The following is a 14,747-nucleotide window of genomic DNA, read 5'->3' as shown; positions in this document are numbered from 1 at the left end:
GGCAATCAGGCTTTTCATGAAACTGTCACAAAGACAATTCATTTCATTGCCATACTGCATGAAAAATTACTTGAATCAATGCATTCTTAAGAAATCTTGAACACTATATCAAAACTGCTTTCTTTTTTCTTTATTGGCTTGCAGGCCTGAAGACAATTGTAGGGGCCCTCATTCAGTCTGTGAAGAAGCTCTCAGATGTCATGATCTTGACCGTGTTTTGTCTGAGTGTATTTGCACTAATAGGGCTCCAACTTTTCATGGGGAACCTGAGGCATAAATGCCTGATTTGGCCACCGGACAATTCTACTTATACAATAAACATCGTTTCCTATTCAATAGCTCAATGGGAGGAAAACGGTACCTTTGTAAATACGACAGTGACCACTTTTAACTGGGAAGAATATGTCCGTGATGACAGTAAGAACTAGAGATTTTTTAAATTTATTTATAAAATTTATTGGCTGTCCATCTTACCAATAGGGTAATACTGGGCAGCTTACAGTTACTTCTTAGTTAAAACATAGAATGTTAAAACCAAACCTTAAAACTTACATATTCTTTATGTTTTAACCTTTCTTCCAAAAGTTATCCTTAGCAGAAATGGTGCATTGTAAGCAAATGCTATGGTTGGTTTGCTATGTTATTCTGTTTCCAACCCAAGGAATATTGGTTTTGCTCTTTTCTACTGCAGGTAGTCCTTGACGTATGACCACAATTGAGTTCAAAATTACTGTTGCTAAGCAAGACATTTGTTAAATAAATTATGTCCCATTTTACGACCTTTCTTGGCACACATGTTAGGTGAATCACTGCAATTGTTAAGTTAATAAATAGTTGTTAAGTAAATCTGGCTTCTCCATTGCTTGTCTCCATGGCTTGTGAGAAAATTGCAAAAGGTGATCATATGACCCCAGAACACTGCAATCATCATAAATATGAGTCAGTTGCCAAGCGTCTGAATTCTGATCATGTCACCATGGAGATGCTGCAACCGTTATACGTGTGAAAGCGGTCATAAGTCACTTTTTTCAGTGCAAGCAGTCACTAATTGAACTGTTTTAAGTTGAGGACTACCTGTATTAGTATAAACATTAAGAAAATATGTTAAATTGTGGTTTAAATTGTGACAAATTGCATTTTGTACATTCTTATATTGTGGATGACTTAAAAAAAAATAGCGAGACATTCCAGAAAGATTGCCATATGAGTTTAATAAAACACAAACAAAAAAGTATGATTTGGGAGCCTTTAAAGGCCTTTCCTTTTGCTGATTTTGCTGAAATACTATCCAGCCATTCTTCAATCTGCAAAAAGTGATGCCAGCATGATATTCCTGACATCATGGCTATTGTGCTTCTCTTGCTTCTGCTCCCAGTCACTTAGATCTTCCTTCCAAAACGGGAAGAGAGCACGTGAGTTGGGAAACCACTGTCTCCAAGGGTAAAATCTAATTGCTAGAAAAATTCTACTCACTCTGACATCCAGCTAAAAGCAAAATGTTGAGATTGGAGATGGGGGGGGGGGACGAGGAGGACATCCTTCAATGACCCAATTGGAGGTCACCGGCCTCCCTTAGGACCCAGGATGTTTCTTCAGATGAGGTCTTGTTCCATTTTTCCAATGATGAAAACAAATTTGATCTGGCTTTAGCTGGCCTCTGTGACCATCTAGCACTGAACTGAAGGCTTGCTTTCTCCTCAACAGATAATGAGTAGGCCACTTGGATATGAGGATGAGGAGGGCATGTGGGAGGCCACGTCCGGGCTGTTCATTTCTCTGAAAATTAAGGGTGGCAAAGCCTAATGTTTTTTGTACACTTTAAGATTATCCTTAGATGACATCAGAATACAGGAAAACATTTATACAGCTATTGCAAGCACTCATCGGCTACCAATGGCTTGGCAACATCATACATAGGGAGGAAAAAACGTTGCCAGGGGGGAAAAATTGGCATAATTAGATGCAATTGAAAAATATCTGAAGATTTACAGATTTGTTCTGACATGTAGATGGACACCAAGTCCAGCAGATGCAAAAATGAAAAAGGCTCCGGTGTGACCTTTTTAGACATTGCTGTCAGTTGTAGCATTAGTGGAAAAGCAAGGTCCCTCTGGGTGCTACATTGAACAAACAGATCAGACTTTAGGCACACAAAAATTAATGGACACACGTTTGACAACAGGACTCAAAACAAGGAGAAAGTAATCTCAGAGGATTTTAAACTCCCAGGATATTGATTACCGATCTCAAGGTTACTATTTTGGAGCAAAGAAATGATTCTCCATAGAATGAGAGGCTGCTGAATTCCCCTATGTCAGGCTGTTGCACAAAGTCTTTACAAACAGAGGAGTGTTTAATGCATTACAATTCTTAACTGTAATCTGTTACACATACAGTCTGCATCTGTATAACCACTCTTCTCCTCTCCCTCGCGTCTTGCTTATTCCAATCTTACATCAGTTTAATCACCCTACGCATCTCATGAAGAACATTGTAGCTTGTGCCTTTTAATAAAATTGTTAGCATTTTAGCTTGAAACAGCTAACCTACCAGACTTCGTTTTTTTTTTAACTAATAGGCTAGCTCAGTATTTCTCCTATAACATTGTTGTAATGTATTTGTTAGTCTTTAGGATTCCACAAGTCTGTTTAGCTTATTTGTGCTAACAGTGACTTTTAGTGTAAGTAAATATAGCCAATTCTCTTTCCAAATAGGTCACTTTTACTTCTTGGAAGGACAAAATGATGCTTTGCTGTGTGGCAATGGTTCAGATGCAGGGTAAGAGAATAATCTGTTATATATATATTGTTATTTATATATAAATTATTTGTTTGGAAATTGCTACTGAAATGATGGTAAGGGTAAACAGTTTAACACTTCTCTGAAGTGTTTCAAATTTGATAATATGAGGGTGGGGCAGACCTTTGCTGCTTAAATATTTGCAGCTAACTTTAAGCTGTAAATATTGGAGATGGAAAGAGCTATGAACCATTTCTTCACTTCTTTTTATCAGTCTAACTTTATTTATCTTGAAACTTGGAAATTTCTAAAGTCAAAATAAGCCTCTTTCTTGGTTTCTGGTCTTTAACTGTTATTTAAAGAGGTATTGTTCTGGTAGGACTGCATCTTATGATACTGCCTTAAGGATGTAGCTTAACCAATCAATAATTTTCCCTAGTTAATATTAAAAACAGACCTTTCTCAACTTGTTGTCCTCCAATGTTTTGCATTTTAACTAGTTTAATCCTTCATCCCACATTGCCAAATTAAAATCCATCATTTTGGAGGGCATCAAATTGTGGTCAGTCTTTGTGTGTAATTGGTATTCTTGGATGGTTTCATAATACATTTTCAAGTGAGTATAATTTTCATTCTATTGAAAATTAACAGGCTGCTTGCTCAAGCCTCAGTCTGTAGTAAAGCATACATTGATTAGGATAATCTTTAAAAATGGCAATTTTTTCCTTTTTCTAGTCAATGTCCAGAAGGATATATGTGTGTAAAAGCTGGTAGAAACCCCAACTATGGCTATACAAGTTTTGATACCTTCAGCTGGGCCTTCTTGTCACTATTTCGGCTGATGACTCAGGACTTCTGGGAAAATCTTTACCAACTGGTGAGGGTCTTTGTAAGCAGGAAGTACCAGTAGTAGCACTGAGGCTGATGGTGTAAAGCAGCATTTTAATATGAGCACCTGAATGAATTGCAAACAAAAATTTACAACTGTTATGCCACGATGAACTGTTTCTGAAGCATAACAGTTGTATACTCAAATGCTCAAATAAAGAACTTCAAAGTCTCCTTATTTCATTGAGAGTTAAATGTATACAACAAGGTCTTAATTTTCATCACATGAGAGCCATCTAGGCTTTACTTGGCATACTGAGGCCTGTGTTCCAAAATAGGTGGGACTCCAAATTGGTGATCATTTTGAGAGGTTGAAGAGTATGGGAGACAAGGGGTCTGCAATCATGAGGCATTTTTTCCCTTTTGATGTCCAAATTCTCCACAATGTAAACAAGTACCCAATACTTGTCCCTATCCTCTGTGAGTGACTTGCTGGTCAGAAAAGGAATAATGATAGGTTACATGCAGCCAGAACTTTTTGCATCAGTGGTATCCAACTTTGGTAACCATTTTGGCATGAACATTGGAGCTCTTGGGCAACAGAGAACCATTCCAACTTCCCTTTCTCAAAGGAATAGCAATAGCACTTAGACTTATATACCATTTCACAGTGCTTTCCAGCCCTCTCTAAGTGGTTTACAGAGTCAGCCTATTGCCCCCAACAATCTGGGTCCTCATTTTACCCACCTCAGAAGGATGGAAGGCTGAGTCAACCTTGAGCCTGATGAGATTTGAACAGCCAAATTGCAGTCAGCCGGCAGTCAGCAGAAATAGCCTGCAGTACTGCACTCTAGCCACTGCACCACCACAGCTCATGGAACTTCATGTTATTAACGCCTATAGCCATAAAGATTGCTGAGATAGGGATTCTATTACCAGGAAATACCAAGGAAAAGAACCCACAATGTCATGGAGTGCTGCAGTCCCTTACCTGATACCAGGAGCTATTACTGGATTGTGGGAGCCTTCCTGTTGGTTTTTCCACCCAAGACAAACATTACTTTCAGGGTCAGCAACTTGAAAACTTCAAATGTTCTCATAAGCCCTAATAGCTCTCATAATTCTTATAGCTCTCATAAGAGTAAGGTAACTTGGCTATCTGCAGGGCACCATGTCATCTATTCCTACATTGGCCCTATAAATAATTCATTTCACAAATCAGATAGAAGTGAAGGGGCAAGATCCTATTCTCTGCCCAGTTAAACGTCCTCCAGATGAACTCCATAATCTTCAGACAGCATCTCATGGATAGCTTTTTTTAAAGGAAATGGGAAGAAAAAGCTCTTAAGTGAGTAAGAGGAAGTGAAATAGAGAATGTTGACCAGCATCCCATTGCTCTCTACAAAACATAGTTTTGCTGGTTGTTTCAGTGTATTGCCTATGCTCCTACTCACCATACTGCTCAGTGTAGTCTGTAAAATGCCAAACAGGTACATTAGAAGCAACCATAATATTGCACAAGTACAGAAGTATGGGCTATATTTATGCAACATCTTTGGCAGGGTCAGGTAGCAAATGCACTTGCTTGAGGGACATGCTGAGTTTGGTTAGTGTTCATCTTCATTGTGACTTAGCAATTGGTTATAAGGTGAAGTAAGTTAACCTTAACACACCCTTCCTAATTTGGTCCCTAGCCAGTAATTTTTGATGTTATCTTGAAACACAGCTGAGTGAAGCAAAGGTTGATAATCTTTACTTCCATTCCAGTTATTACTGAACTTCATTTTTTATTGTTCCCATCATTGGTCACCCTAGCTACTGATGGTAAGAGTTGGAATTAAGTAATGCCTGTAGGGCCATACATTCTTCCCTGCTGTCTTATTGTGCGTGTTGACAGAATTGGAAAAGCCTCAAGTGGAATGTCCCAGTTTTCCTTAATCATTTCTTTATGTTTAAGATAGCGGAAGTACCACTGTCTCAGTGATGAAGGGAGGTGTTTTCCAGCTGTACTAGCTCAGAAGCCCAAATGTGTCTTATCTATGATAGTTACAGCAACTAGGTTTATTTGTAGATTAACATGCAACCTTGTACATAAACTCACACACATTTAACCAATAAAGTCTCATAAAATTAGAACACTGTTTGTCTTATGCTCACTCTCTAGACTATAAGAAAAAAGGAGGCTAATATGTTTGGGAGGATTGTTTTAAAACTATTGATTCTTTATTTTCTTTTATAGACTCTACGTGCTGCGGGCAAAACGTACATGATCTTTTTTGTCCTGGTGATTTTCTTGGGTTCTTTCTACCTGATCAACTTGATCCTGGCTGTTGTTGCCATGGCTTATGAAGAGCAGAATCAAGCCACCATGGAAGAAGCTGAGCAGAAAGAGGCAGAGTTCCAGCAGATGCTGGAACAGCTGAAAAAACAGCAAGAAGAGGCTCAGGTTACTTAATGAGTGGAACACAACTTTTATGTTTTGTCCTGTACATAGAAAAGATGATATGTAAAGTCATGGGTTCATTATATCAAATTTTGTGACTTCCAGCTGTTTGACTCCAGGGTTATGGAGAACTAGAACATTTCAAGATGTCAACATCTAGTAGGCATGAGTATACATATATTCAAAGTTATGTACTGATGACCATTGGAGTAGGAAGAAAGTTACCATGTGTCTTCCTTCTTTTGTATCCCATAATATTGAATGATTTGAGGACAGGAAACTAAAAACTTGGTGCATCAAGTCTCCAATAGAAATGTACCTATACAAAAATTAAAACTCCTTGTCCTCAAAAATTGTTCTCCCGAAAAAGAAAACAAAGGAAGCATTGGACCCTAAATATTACTGGTGCCTTTTCCTTAAAAAGGCACTTCTGTCTTGAGGCAAAATTTCAACTAATAGCGCTAAATGAAACTCTGTTCTTCCTATAGTTTCAGAATGAATAAAATATCCCTCCATCAGAAATAAAATATAGTTAATGTTAACATAGTTAATGAAATTTAGCCACAACAAGGGAGGAAACTGGAATACACAGAAATCTTGGAGCAAGAGAATTGCATGCATCACTTCAGCCAGAAGTTATTCACCCATGCTTTTTATTCACCTCTTTGCCCAGGAAGGCTGTATTTTAGTGATTCCCCAGTCCTTTGTGCTCAATACTGTACTTCTCACTATAGCAAAAACGATACAGCGAACTAAACAACTATCTCTCAATTGAGAGGTAGTGGATGAAAGCAAAGACTGGCATTTCAAGTTTGCCATAAGGCTTTCTAAATTGTAGATCTCCTGGAGGTTCAGAGCAGCGCCCTTGATGGAAAATTTTTTAGCCTGACATACTGAGGTAAATTTAATGAGATCAAGGCTTCATATTCATTTAAACATGCCATGTTATTTGGCAAGTTCCTTTTTCCTTGAAATGTAGGCTTACTATTATAAGCATCAAAGTCACCTGATTTTTTTAAAAAAACCTATCAATTAACATATCGGTATGATGTATCTTAAATGTACTTAACTTTCAGGCAGCAGCTTTAGCCGCCGCCGCTGGTGAATCGAGAGAATTTAGTGAAATTGGTGGTGTAGGTGGGTTCTCAGAGAGCTCTTCAGCAACATCAAAGTTGAGTTCCAAAAGTGCTAAGGAGAGGAAGAATAGACGGAAAAAGAGAAAACAGAGAGAACAGTCTGAAGGAGATGAAAAAGACGATGAATTTCACAAATCAGAATCAGAGGACAGCATCCGCAGAAAAGGCTTTCGGTTCTCTATTGAAGGGAACAGATTAACCTATGAAAAAAGATTTTCTTCCCCACACCAGGTATGGAGAATATACGTGGACTAAGTAAATCTGAAAGCTCAACGCACATTTCACTACTGTACTGTGTTTCCCCGAAAATAAGACAGGGTCCAGCTGCCAGCAGAGCAAACAACCATAGAGCATATGCCCAGAGTGGCCACTGCCGGAAGACTCGATTTGGAAGCTGCAGAAAAAGCCATGTGGTGGTGACAGTGGTGGAGGTGCCCTGACTCTCCGGAGTGAGCTGGGCCATGCATCGTGAGACTGGCAGGCGTGTGAGCGAGAGCGGAACAGCCGCTCGCGCAACCCCCCCTCCAGCCATGCAGAGTGCCATTCACTGCCATTTCAAAGGCGCCAAGCCGCAGGAGCCAGGCGGCAGCGAACAGGCGCTCACGCAGCTTAGTGATACCCCTAGATCAGCGAATGGTGCTGTGCCTGGCTGGAAAGGGGGTTTGCCGGGTAGCTGCTCATGAGTGTGGTCGCATAATGGCTGCTCTGCTGCTTTGCTGTGACAGCGCAACACATCCATTCGCCCATGAGGCTGTGCCCAGCTCTTTGGGAGCAGCCGCCTGGCAACCCTCCTCTTCAGCTGGGCACAGAGCCACTCACCAACCTAGCGGTATCCCGAAGGCACTAAGCAACGTAATCACCTTTGCCTTCCCCCCCGGTTCCTGTGGCTTGGCACCTTTGGGATACCGCTAGGTTGGTGAGCGGTGCTCTGTCTGGCCAGAGGTGGGGGGTTGTCCAGGGGACTTATTTACAGGGGAGGGCTTATATTTTTGCCCACCAGAAAAATGTGGCATGGCCTTATTATCAGGAAACATGGTTGGAGTTTGGATCACTTTATGGGCTATGCCTCAATTAAATCCTAGGTTTCTTATTTCCCTTTTTCTTCTCATGGGTCTTCTTAGTTGGTTACTTTTTGGTATGTAATTGTGCAGAATTTCAATTCATTTCTATGTTTATATTAATTTATGTGCAAGCCTCAAGAAAAAAAAACTTACTGAGTAAAATGTAAAGCAATTCTTTGAGGTACTCCTTAAATGAGAAGAATATGCCTCAATCTCCTGTCAATTTTTGCCATTCTTGTTTGTGTTCCTCTAGCCTTATTTCCTGCTTGTTTAAAAGAAGAGAATAGCAAGGCAGCAGCTGCAAAGAGAAGGAACAGTGAATGCTAGAGAGCTCCAGGAATGACCAGTGGCCTCTTAAAAGGGGTTGGGGGGGCTTGGCTGGTTCAACAAAATACCAACCTTTGGTTTGCACAATAAAGCAAATGCCAAGAAGAGGCAAGCAAGGATAAGTCGGGGTTTTACTAATTTTATTTTTCACATTTCTGAACCGCCCATCTCCCTCAAAGAAGGATCCATTATGATTTATTATATATAGAATGTAAAGCCAAGAGAAATAGTGGCACTAATTTAGAAAGTATTTAATAAATATTTATTTAATATTTAAAAAATAAAAATGGATGTTGTTCCTGTACTCTTGAGAGACACCAAAATATCTGTGTTCATTCATTTCCTTATATTTAAGAAGGATCTTTAATTTTCCCATCGTCTTTCAACCTGTTTATGGATGTTTCTGATCTTGCATTCCCTTACAGTCTTTGCTGAGCATCCGCGGATCGCTGTTTTCCCCCAGGCGCAGCAGCAAAACGAGCCTCTTCAGCTTCAGAGGCCGGGCAAAGGATTTTGGATCGGAGAATGATTTTGCTGACGATGAGCACAGCACTTTTGAAGACAACGAGAGTAGGAGAGATTCCCTCTTTGTTCCTCACCGGCACAGTGAGCGTCGCAACAGTACCATCAGTCAGGCCAGCCGATCATCTAGGGTGATGCCTATCCTTCCAGCAAATGGGAAGATGCACAGCACTGTGGACTGCAATGGGGTGGTTTCCTTAGTTGGTGGGCCTCCTCCTCTTATGTCACCCACTGGGCAGCTTCTTCCTGAGGTAATAAGAGATCTGAACAACTATCTTGGCTCAAGGACTAGGCCAAACTTTGCCTAGCATGTGAAGAAGTTTGGCTAATTTTGACAGGGAGGTACTTTCGGGAATTTTAAGGGATGGAATGGGTTCTTTATGCACCTGCAATACTTAAGGCATTCATTTGGTCTGTTAAATTAAAGAGCCGAGACGGCACAGTGGTTACAGTGAAGAACTGCAGGCTACTTCAGCTGACTGCTAGCTGCAGTTCAGCAGTTCAAATCTCACCAGGCTCAAGGTTGACTCAGCCTTCCATCCTTTCGAGGTGGGTAAAATGAGGACCCAGAGTGTTGGGGGCAATAGGCTGACTCTGTAAACCAGTTAGAGAGGGCTGTAAAAACACTATGAAGCGGTATGTAAGTGCTATTGCTATTGCTAAATTCCTCCAAGCTTGCGAAAAAGCAGAAAAGGGGGATCAGAAATCCCAAAAGGGTTGGTGGTAGATTCCTGCAATGGACAAAACAGCATTGATTTGAAATTTAAATTCAGATCTACATGCACTTTGGCATCATAGCAATTTAAACTAGAAATGCACTTGGCTACTATACTCGCATGTAAATTAAAATAAACTTTAAAAAAGCACCTCAAATAGACTTTCAGAAGAATGCAGTATCCTGTTAAACAGCATTGATCCTGTTAAGCTAAATTGCAGAGCTTTCCTATAATAAGGAATCTAGCATAGAAAAAATATTGATCATAGGGTGAACTCAGAGAATTTTCTTTCAGCTTTTTGAAAAGAGTCATATCATCCCAGGTTATTCCAGCTGTATTCTGTAAACACTGGGTGGTTTCAGGTGTTCTGCTTCTCTGCCAGTGAGGTTTTGTGTGGATGTACTTCTACTGTTTTTATTATTTTGGGGAAAAGGAATACTGTTTGCCTATTACATTCCGCCAGGAGTGGGTTGCTGCCAACATTACTTCCGGTTCGCAACACATGTGCATGCATGTGCATGCATGCGCCAGATGTGCGCTGTGCGCACATGCACTCTTCAATGTAAATTGTTCTGCATACATGCCAAAACAATGTACAGTGAACTGCGCATGTGCAGTCACTAAAATCCAAAATGGCAGCAGCCAAGTAGCAGTGAGGGAACCGGTTCAGGGGCGTGGCAGGCCTGGGTTGCTGCCGGTTCTGCGACCCAGGCCTGAATACCACTACCGGTTTGGCCAAACCAGGCCGAACCGGCTGCAACCCACCTCTGCATTCCACCTCCTCTTTCATTCTTGGTGTTGCCATCTCTAAGGACAGGACTTAATTTGTCAATACTGCCATTTTCTTGCAGTCCTAGTTTACCTGGAGGTTGTTATCAATCTCCATGTCTAACATCCCCCTACACTCAGAGTTTAATGCTTTTTCAGAAGACTGCTAGATTCACATTCAGAAATAGCCCAAGTGACAAAGCCAAGCCCAAAGCAACTGCAAACTATTAGGCAATTTGATTGGTAGCTCAGTGTCCTGTTCCAGGCTCCTGCTCCACTTTGGGGGGAATGGTTGCTGATAGCTTCTTTACTGTAAAACAGTGTTTGGTAGGATGGGAAATGAAGGTAGGGAAATTGACCAATTGCTTTCCTAAACCTACCTTTCATCAAAACAGTAAGAGCAACATTTATCACCAGCCATTTTACTTTGGCAAAATAGAGCTTGACATTTGAGACAGCAAATTTTATTCAGATATAATTTTTCTGGCAACTCAGAGGCCAGTGATTAGTTCCTTAATGTGGCCATCTGACTAGGCATATAGACTGAGGAGATTCAAAACATATAGTTTAAATAGAGGAATTTTGTTTCATTGTGTTCCTGTTCAATGGTTGTAAGCCCAACTTGGAACACTGTGTTAACATGTTCAGCAGTTTGTCATGTAACTAAATCAAAGAAACATTAACATTAAAGGGCAACGGAGATCTAGAACTCTCTTGAAGTGAGATTAAGACATTCAATATTTCTCCCTAAAGGATACCAGTCAGTAGCCATCTTTGTTTTTAGTCCAGAAGAAAAACACTGTTGTTGATGATGATGATGATGCATTGCTCTGATGGGAATGTTCTCATTAAAAAAAAATGTTCCTAAAGAAAGAAAATTAGGCTGAGAATACTGTATTTAACTCAAGGGCAGTGTCAGAGCAATGCTGCTTCTTCATAATGTGTCATTCCAACTGCTTCTGATTTAAAAAAAAAAAATGAAAATCCAGGCTGCACAAATTCAAATGGCCACTAAATGGCAGCAAAAATGCAGAAAAGGGACCCTTTGCTGTCATGTCCAGATTGTGCAGATTTATACAAAGTAGATCTACCAAGTAGTAGCTGTTGGCATTAGCAACAGTTGCTAGAAAGGATAATGATGCTGACCCGTGAGCTTCATACCAGACTTTTGTTTATCTGCTCTGAAAAAAGCCTCTCCTCGTTTTCATACTATAAAAACAGGGTGGAGACATGAAAAGGGGGAAATTATAAGCCTAGTGCGCAATAAATTTGAGCATTATAAATGGAAGCTGATGTAACTTTTTATTTGTATGCAAATATAATTAACTAAACCCTTAAAGTCCTTAGATAAATCCTTAAGGCATCTTTAAATGGATTGCTTCCTTAATTAGGAATATTTGAGCTGAAGGAGTCCAGATGACAGATGGCTACAGAGCGTTAATATTTTCAGTAACTACTTCTGGGCAAACTTTTGCAAACAAGGATTGAGCCAAGATGCACCAAGCTTGATAATAGAAATGATTGTTCAAGCCAAATTATCTCTCTGACTCACTTTTTATGTGCGGAAAATGTATCAAAGAATTGAATATTGCTACCTTTAGTATTCTGTTCGGTTTTGTTTAGTAGTCTATTTCTACAAGTCAAAGAATAACCATATTCTTCCAATTCATATATCCTATACTTTCAGGGTACCACCACAGAAACAGAACTAAGAAAAAGACGCTCCAGTTCCTACCACATGTCAATGGATTTTCTCTCAGATCCTACTGCAAGGCAAAGAGCAATGAGTATAGCTAGCATACTTACCAACACAATGGAAGGTAAGCATCCCATGTAAACAACGCTTCTAAAATTCAGAGGGCAAAATCTGAATTTCCATTTTAAAAACAAACATCTTCATATTCATTAATTTAAATGTTATTGATTTGTTGATGGCTGTTGATTTTTGTTTTCCCAATATAAACTGTTTCTTTGTTACCAGTACAGTATAATGTTAAGACCTAATATTTTTTTTTTAATAAAGACACCAGATTTGTTCTTCTAGGAGAAAATTCTAAATATTCTAATCTTCTGGATTATTTAGTTCAAAGAGCCAGTCAAATGGAGCAGAACAGTGCTTCTTTTTTGCTTTCAGTTTTCTCTGTTTAACTCGGATTTTCATGCTGCAACAATTTCTTCAGATAAAACAGGGTTCTAATTAGATCTTCCCTACTCCAGTTTTTCATAATGTTCAAATGCAAATGTAACAGCAAAGCACAGGTTACCGCGAATATAAATATGATTTGCAAATCACATTTCTGTGAATTGGCACAGATTCAGGCATAACACCAACCATGTGTTGGGTATGTGGTGTCAGATCAGAGTGTAGTCCTATTTCCTAAATGCCAATTGAAACTCTTAACTACAGTTGGCCTTTTGCCAGAAATGATGTGTTTTGTTTCAACAAAGATGCCTGCAATTTACCTTGATAAGGGGGTTCCTGTTGCCTCATCACGTCAGTGTAATCTTTTACCTCTTCCTCCTCTTTGACTCATCCTGCACTTGCAAAAACTAGAAGAGGGGTCAGGATATATAGATAGATAGAAGCTCCTCTGACACTTCCATGTACAGAATCCTCTTTCATAGTCTGAAAGTACCAGAGAAGGTTGCAGAGAAAAAAATCTTCTGGTGGACTTTATAGAAGTAATGCAGCCATTTTTCTGCACTGATACAAGTAAGGTGGAGCTGTTTCATGAAGGAAATTTGGATGGATTCTCCTCTCAGAACTTTGTCAAAACAAGGCATCTCTCTGCCCTAAATTATAGTCAAGCAAGTCATGGATATGTGGCCACCAGAGAGGAAGACAGAGGAACATCCCTTGTCCCCATTGCACACCAAAGAAAAATATTGCTAACATGCCTCTTCTTTTCAATCCATGTTTACGAGGTGGCGCAGTGGTTAAATGCAGCACTGCAGGCTACTTCAGCTGACTGCAGTTCTGCAGTTCGGCTGTTCAAATCTCACTGGCTCAGGGTTGACTCAGCCTTCCATCCTTCTGAGGTGGGTAAAATGAGGACCCAGATTGTTGTTGGGGGCAATATGCTGACTCTGTAACCCGCTTAGAGAGGGCTGAAAGCCCTATGAAGCAGTATATAAGTCTAACTGCTATTCCTATTGCTATTGCTATTACTAAAGAATAGTTGTTTGCATTTTTCTGGCCATTTGTAAAAAAATAAAATGAGTCCTTGGTCCATAGGGAAGTTGTTCCTAAAATCCTCGTTCGTGTTGGTTTCTTAATGTATGTGTTGAATGGAAAAAGTGGCTAGCTTTTTGAACGTTTCTCTTTCCGTATGCTTTCTTTTCACTCTTTCTAGAACTTGAGGAATCCAGACAGAAGTGCCCTCCCTGCTGGTACAAATTTGCTAACATGTGCTTAATCTGGGATTGCTGGGCTCCTTGGCTGAAAATAAAGCATATTGTTAATTTGATTGTGATGGATCCGTTTGTGGACCTTGCTATTACCATCTGCATTGTTTTAAATACTTTGTTTATGGCAATGGAACATTACCCGATGACTCAACAGTTTAATAATGTGCTCTCCGTTGGAAACTTGGTAAGTCTTCCGCAGTCCCATAAGAGAGCAAAGAATTATATTTATTGGACAGATTACTGAATTTTTGGACTCTGCTTAGATCTAGCTTAAGTCATTCAAGGGGGTTCCATTCAAATCAATATACCAAGACTGAAATCCGATTGATTTTAATACTATTAATACTATTTTTAATTCTAGATATGAAGCTGAAGTGCAAGGAGGGCATGAGATCTGCTGCTTACAAAATCTGGCAATTTCTAGAGCCGTGATGGCGAACCTATGGCACGCGTGCCACAGGTGGCACACGAAGCCATTTCTCAGGGCACGCGAAGCAATGCCCTGTCAGCTGGCCAGTACACATGGACGCACTGGCCAGCTGACTTTGGCCTTCTTTTGAGGCTGTTTTTCGCCCTCCGGAAGCTTCCCTGAAGCCTCCAAAGCTTCCAAGGCAAACCAGAAGTTCGAGAATGGACTTCCGGTTTGCTCATAGGACCATTTTTTGCCCTCCAGAGCCTTCAGGGAAGCCTCCTAAAGGCCCCTGAAGGCGCCAGTTCGGAAATGGTGACTTCCGGTTTGTCCGTAGGGCTGATTTTCAACCTCCGGAAGCCTCCTGAAGGCTCTGGAGGTCGATAATCG

General features: G+C 40.2%; 1 protein-coding gene across 1 annotated transcript in view; it reads left to right on the top strand.

Moving 5' to 3' along the window:
• The window catches only part of SCN2A (sodium voltage-gated channel alpha subunit 2), a 67,306-nt gene that overhangs the window by 15,038 nt on the left and 37,521 nt on the right, over window positions 1-14,747 (top strand). Inside the window, 9 exon segments of the mRNA XM_032232369.1 lie at window positions 145-417; window positions 2,715-2,778; window positions 3,475-3,616; window positions 5,807-6,013; window positions 7,087-7,377; window positions 8,960-9,155; window positions 9,207-9,307; window positions 12,228-12,360; window positions 13,894-14,132. Coding sequence (XP_032088260.1) covers window positions 145-417; window positions 2,715-2,778; window positions 3,475-3,616; window positions 5,807-6,013; window positions 7,087-7,377; window positions 8,960-9,155; window positions 9,207-9,307; window positions 12,228-12,360; window positions 13,894-14,132 — 1,646 coding nt within the window.

Source organism: Thamnophis elegans, chromosome 1 (genome assembly GCF_009769535.1).
Source record: "Thamnophis elegans isolate rThaEle1 chromosome 1, rThaEle1.pri, whole genome shotgun sequence".
NCBI classification, from domain to species: Eukaryota; Metazoa; Chordata; class Lepidosauria; order Squamata; family Colubridae; genus Thamnophis; species Thamnophis elegans.
This window is presented reverse-complemented; position numbering and strand designations above follow the sequence as displayed.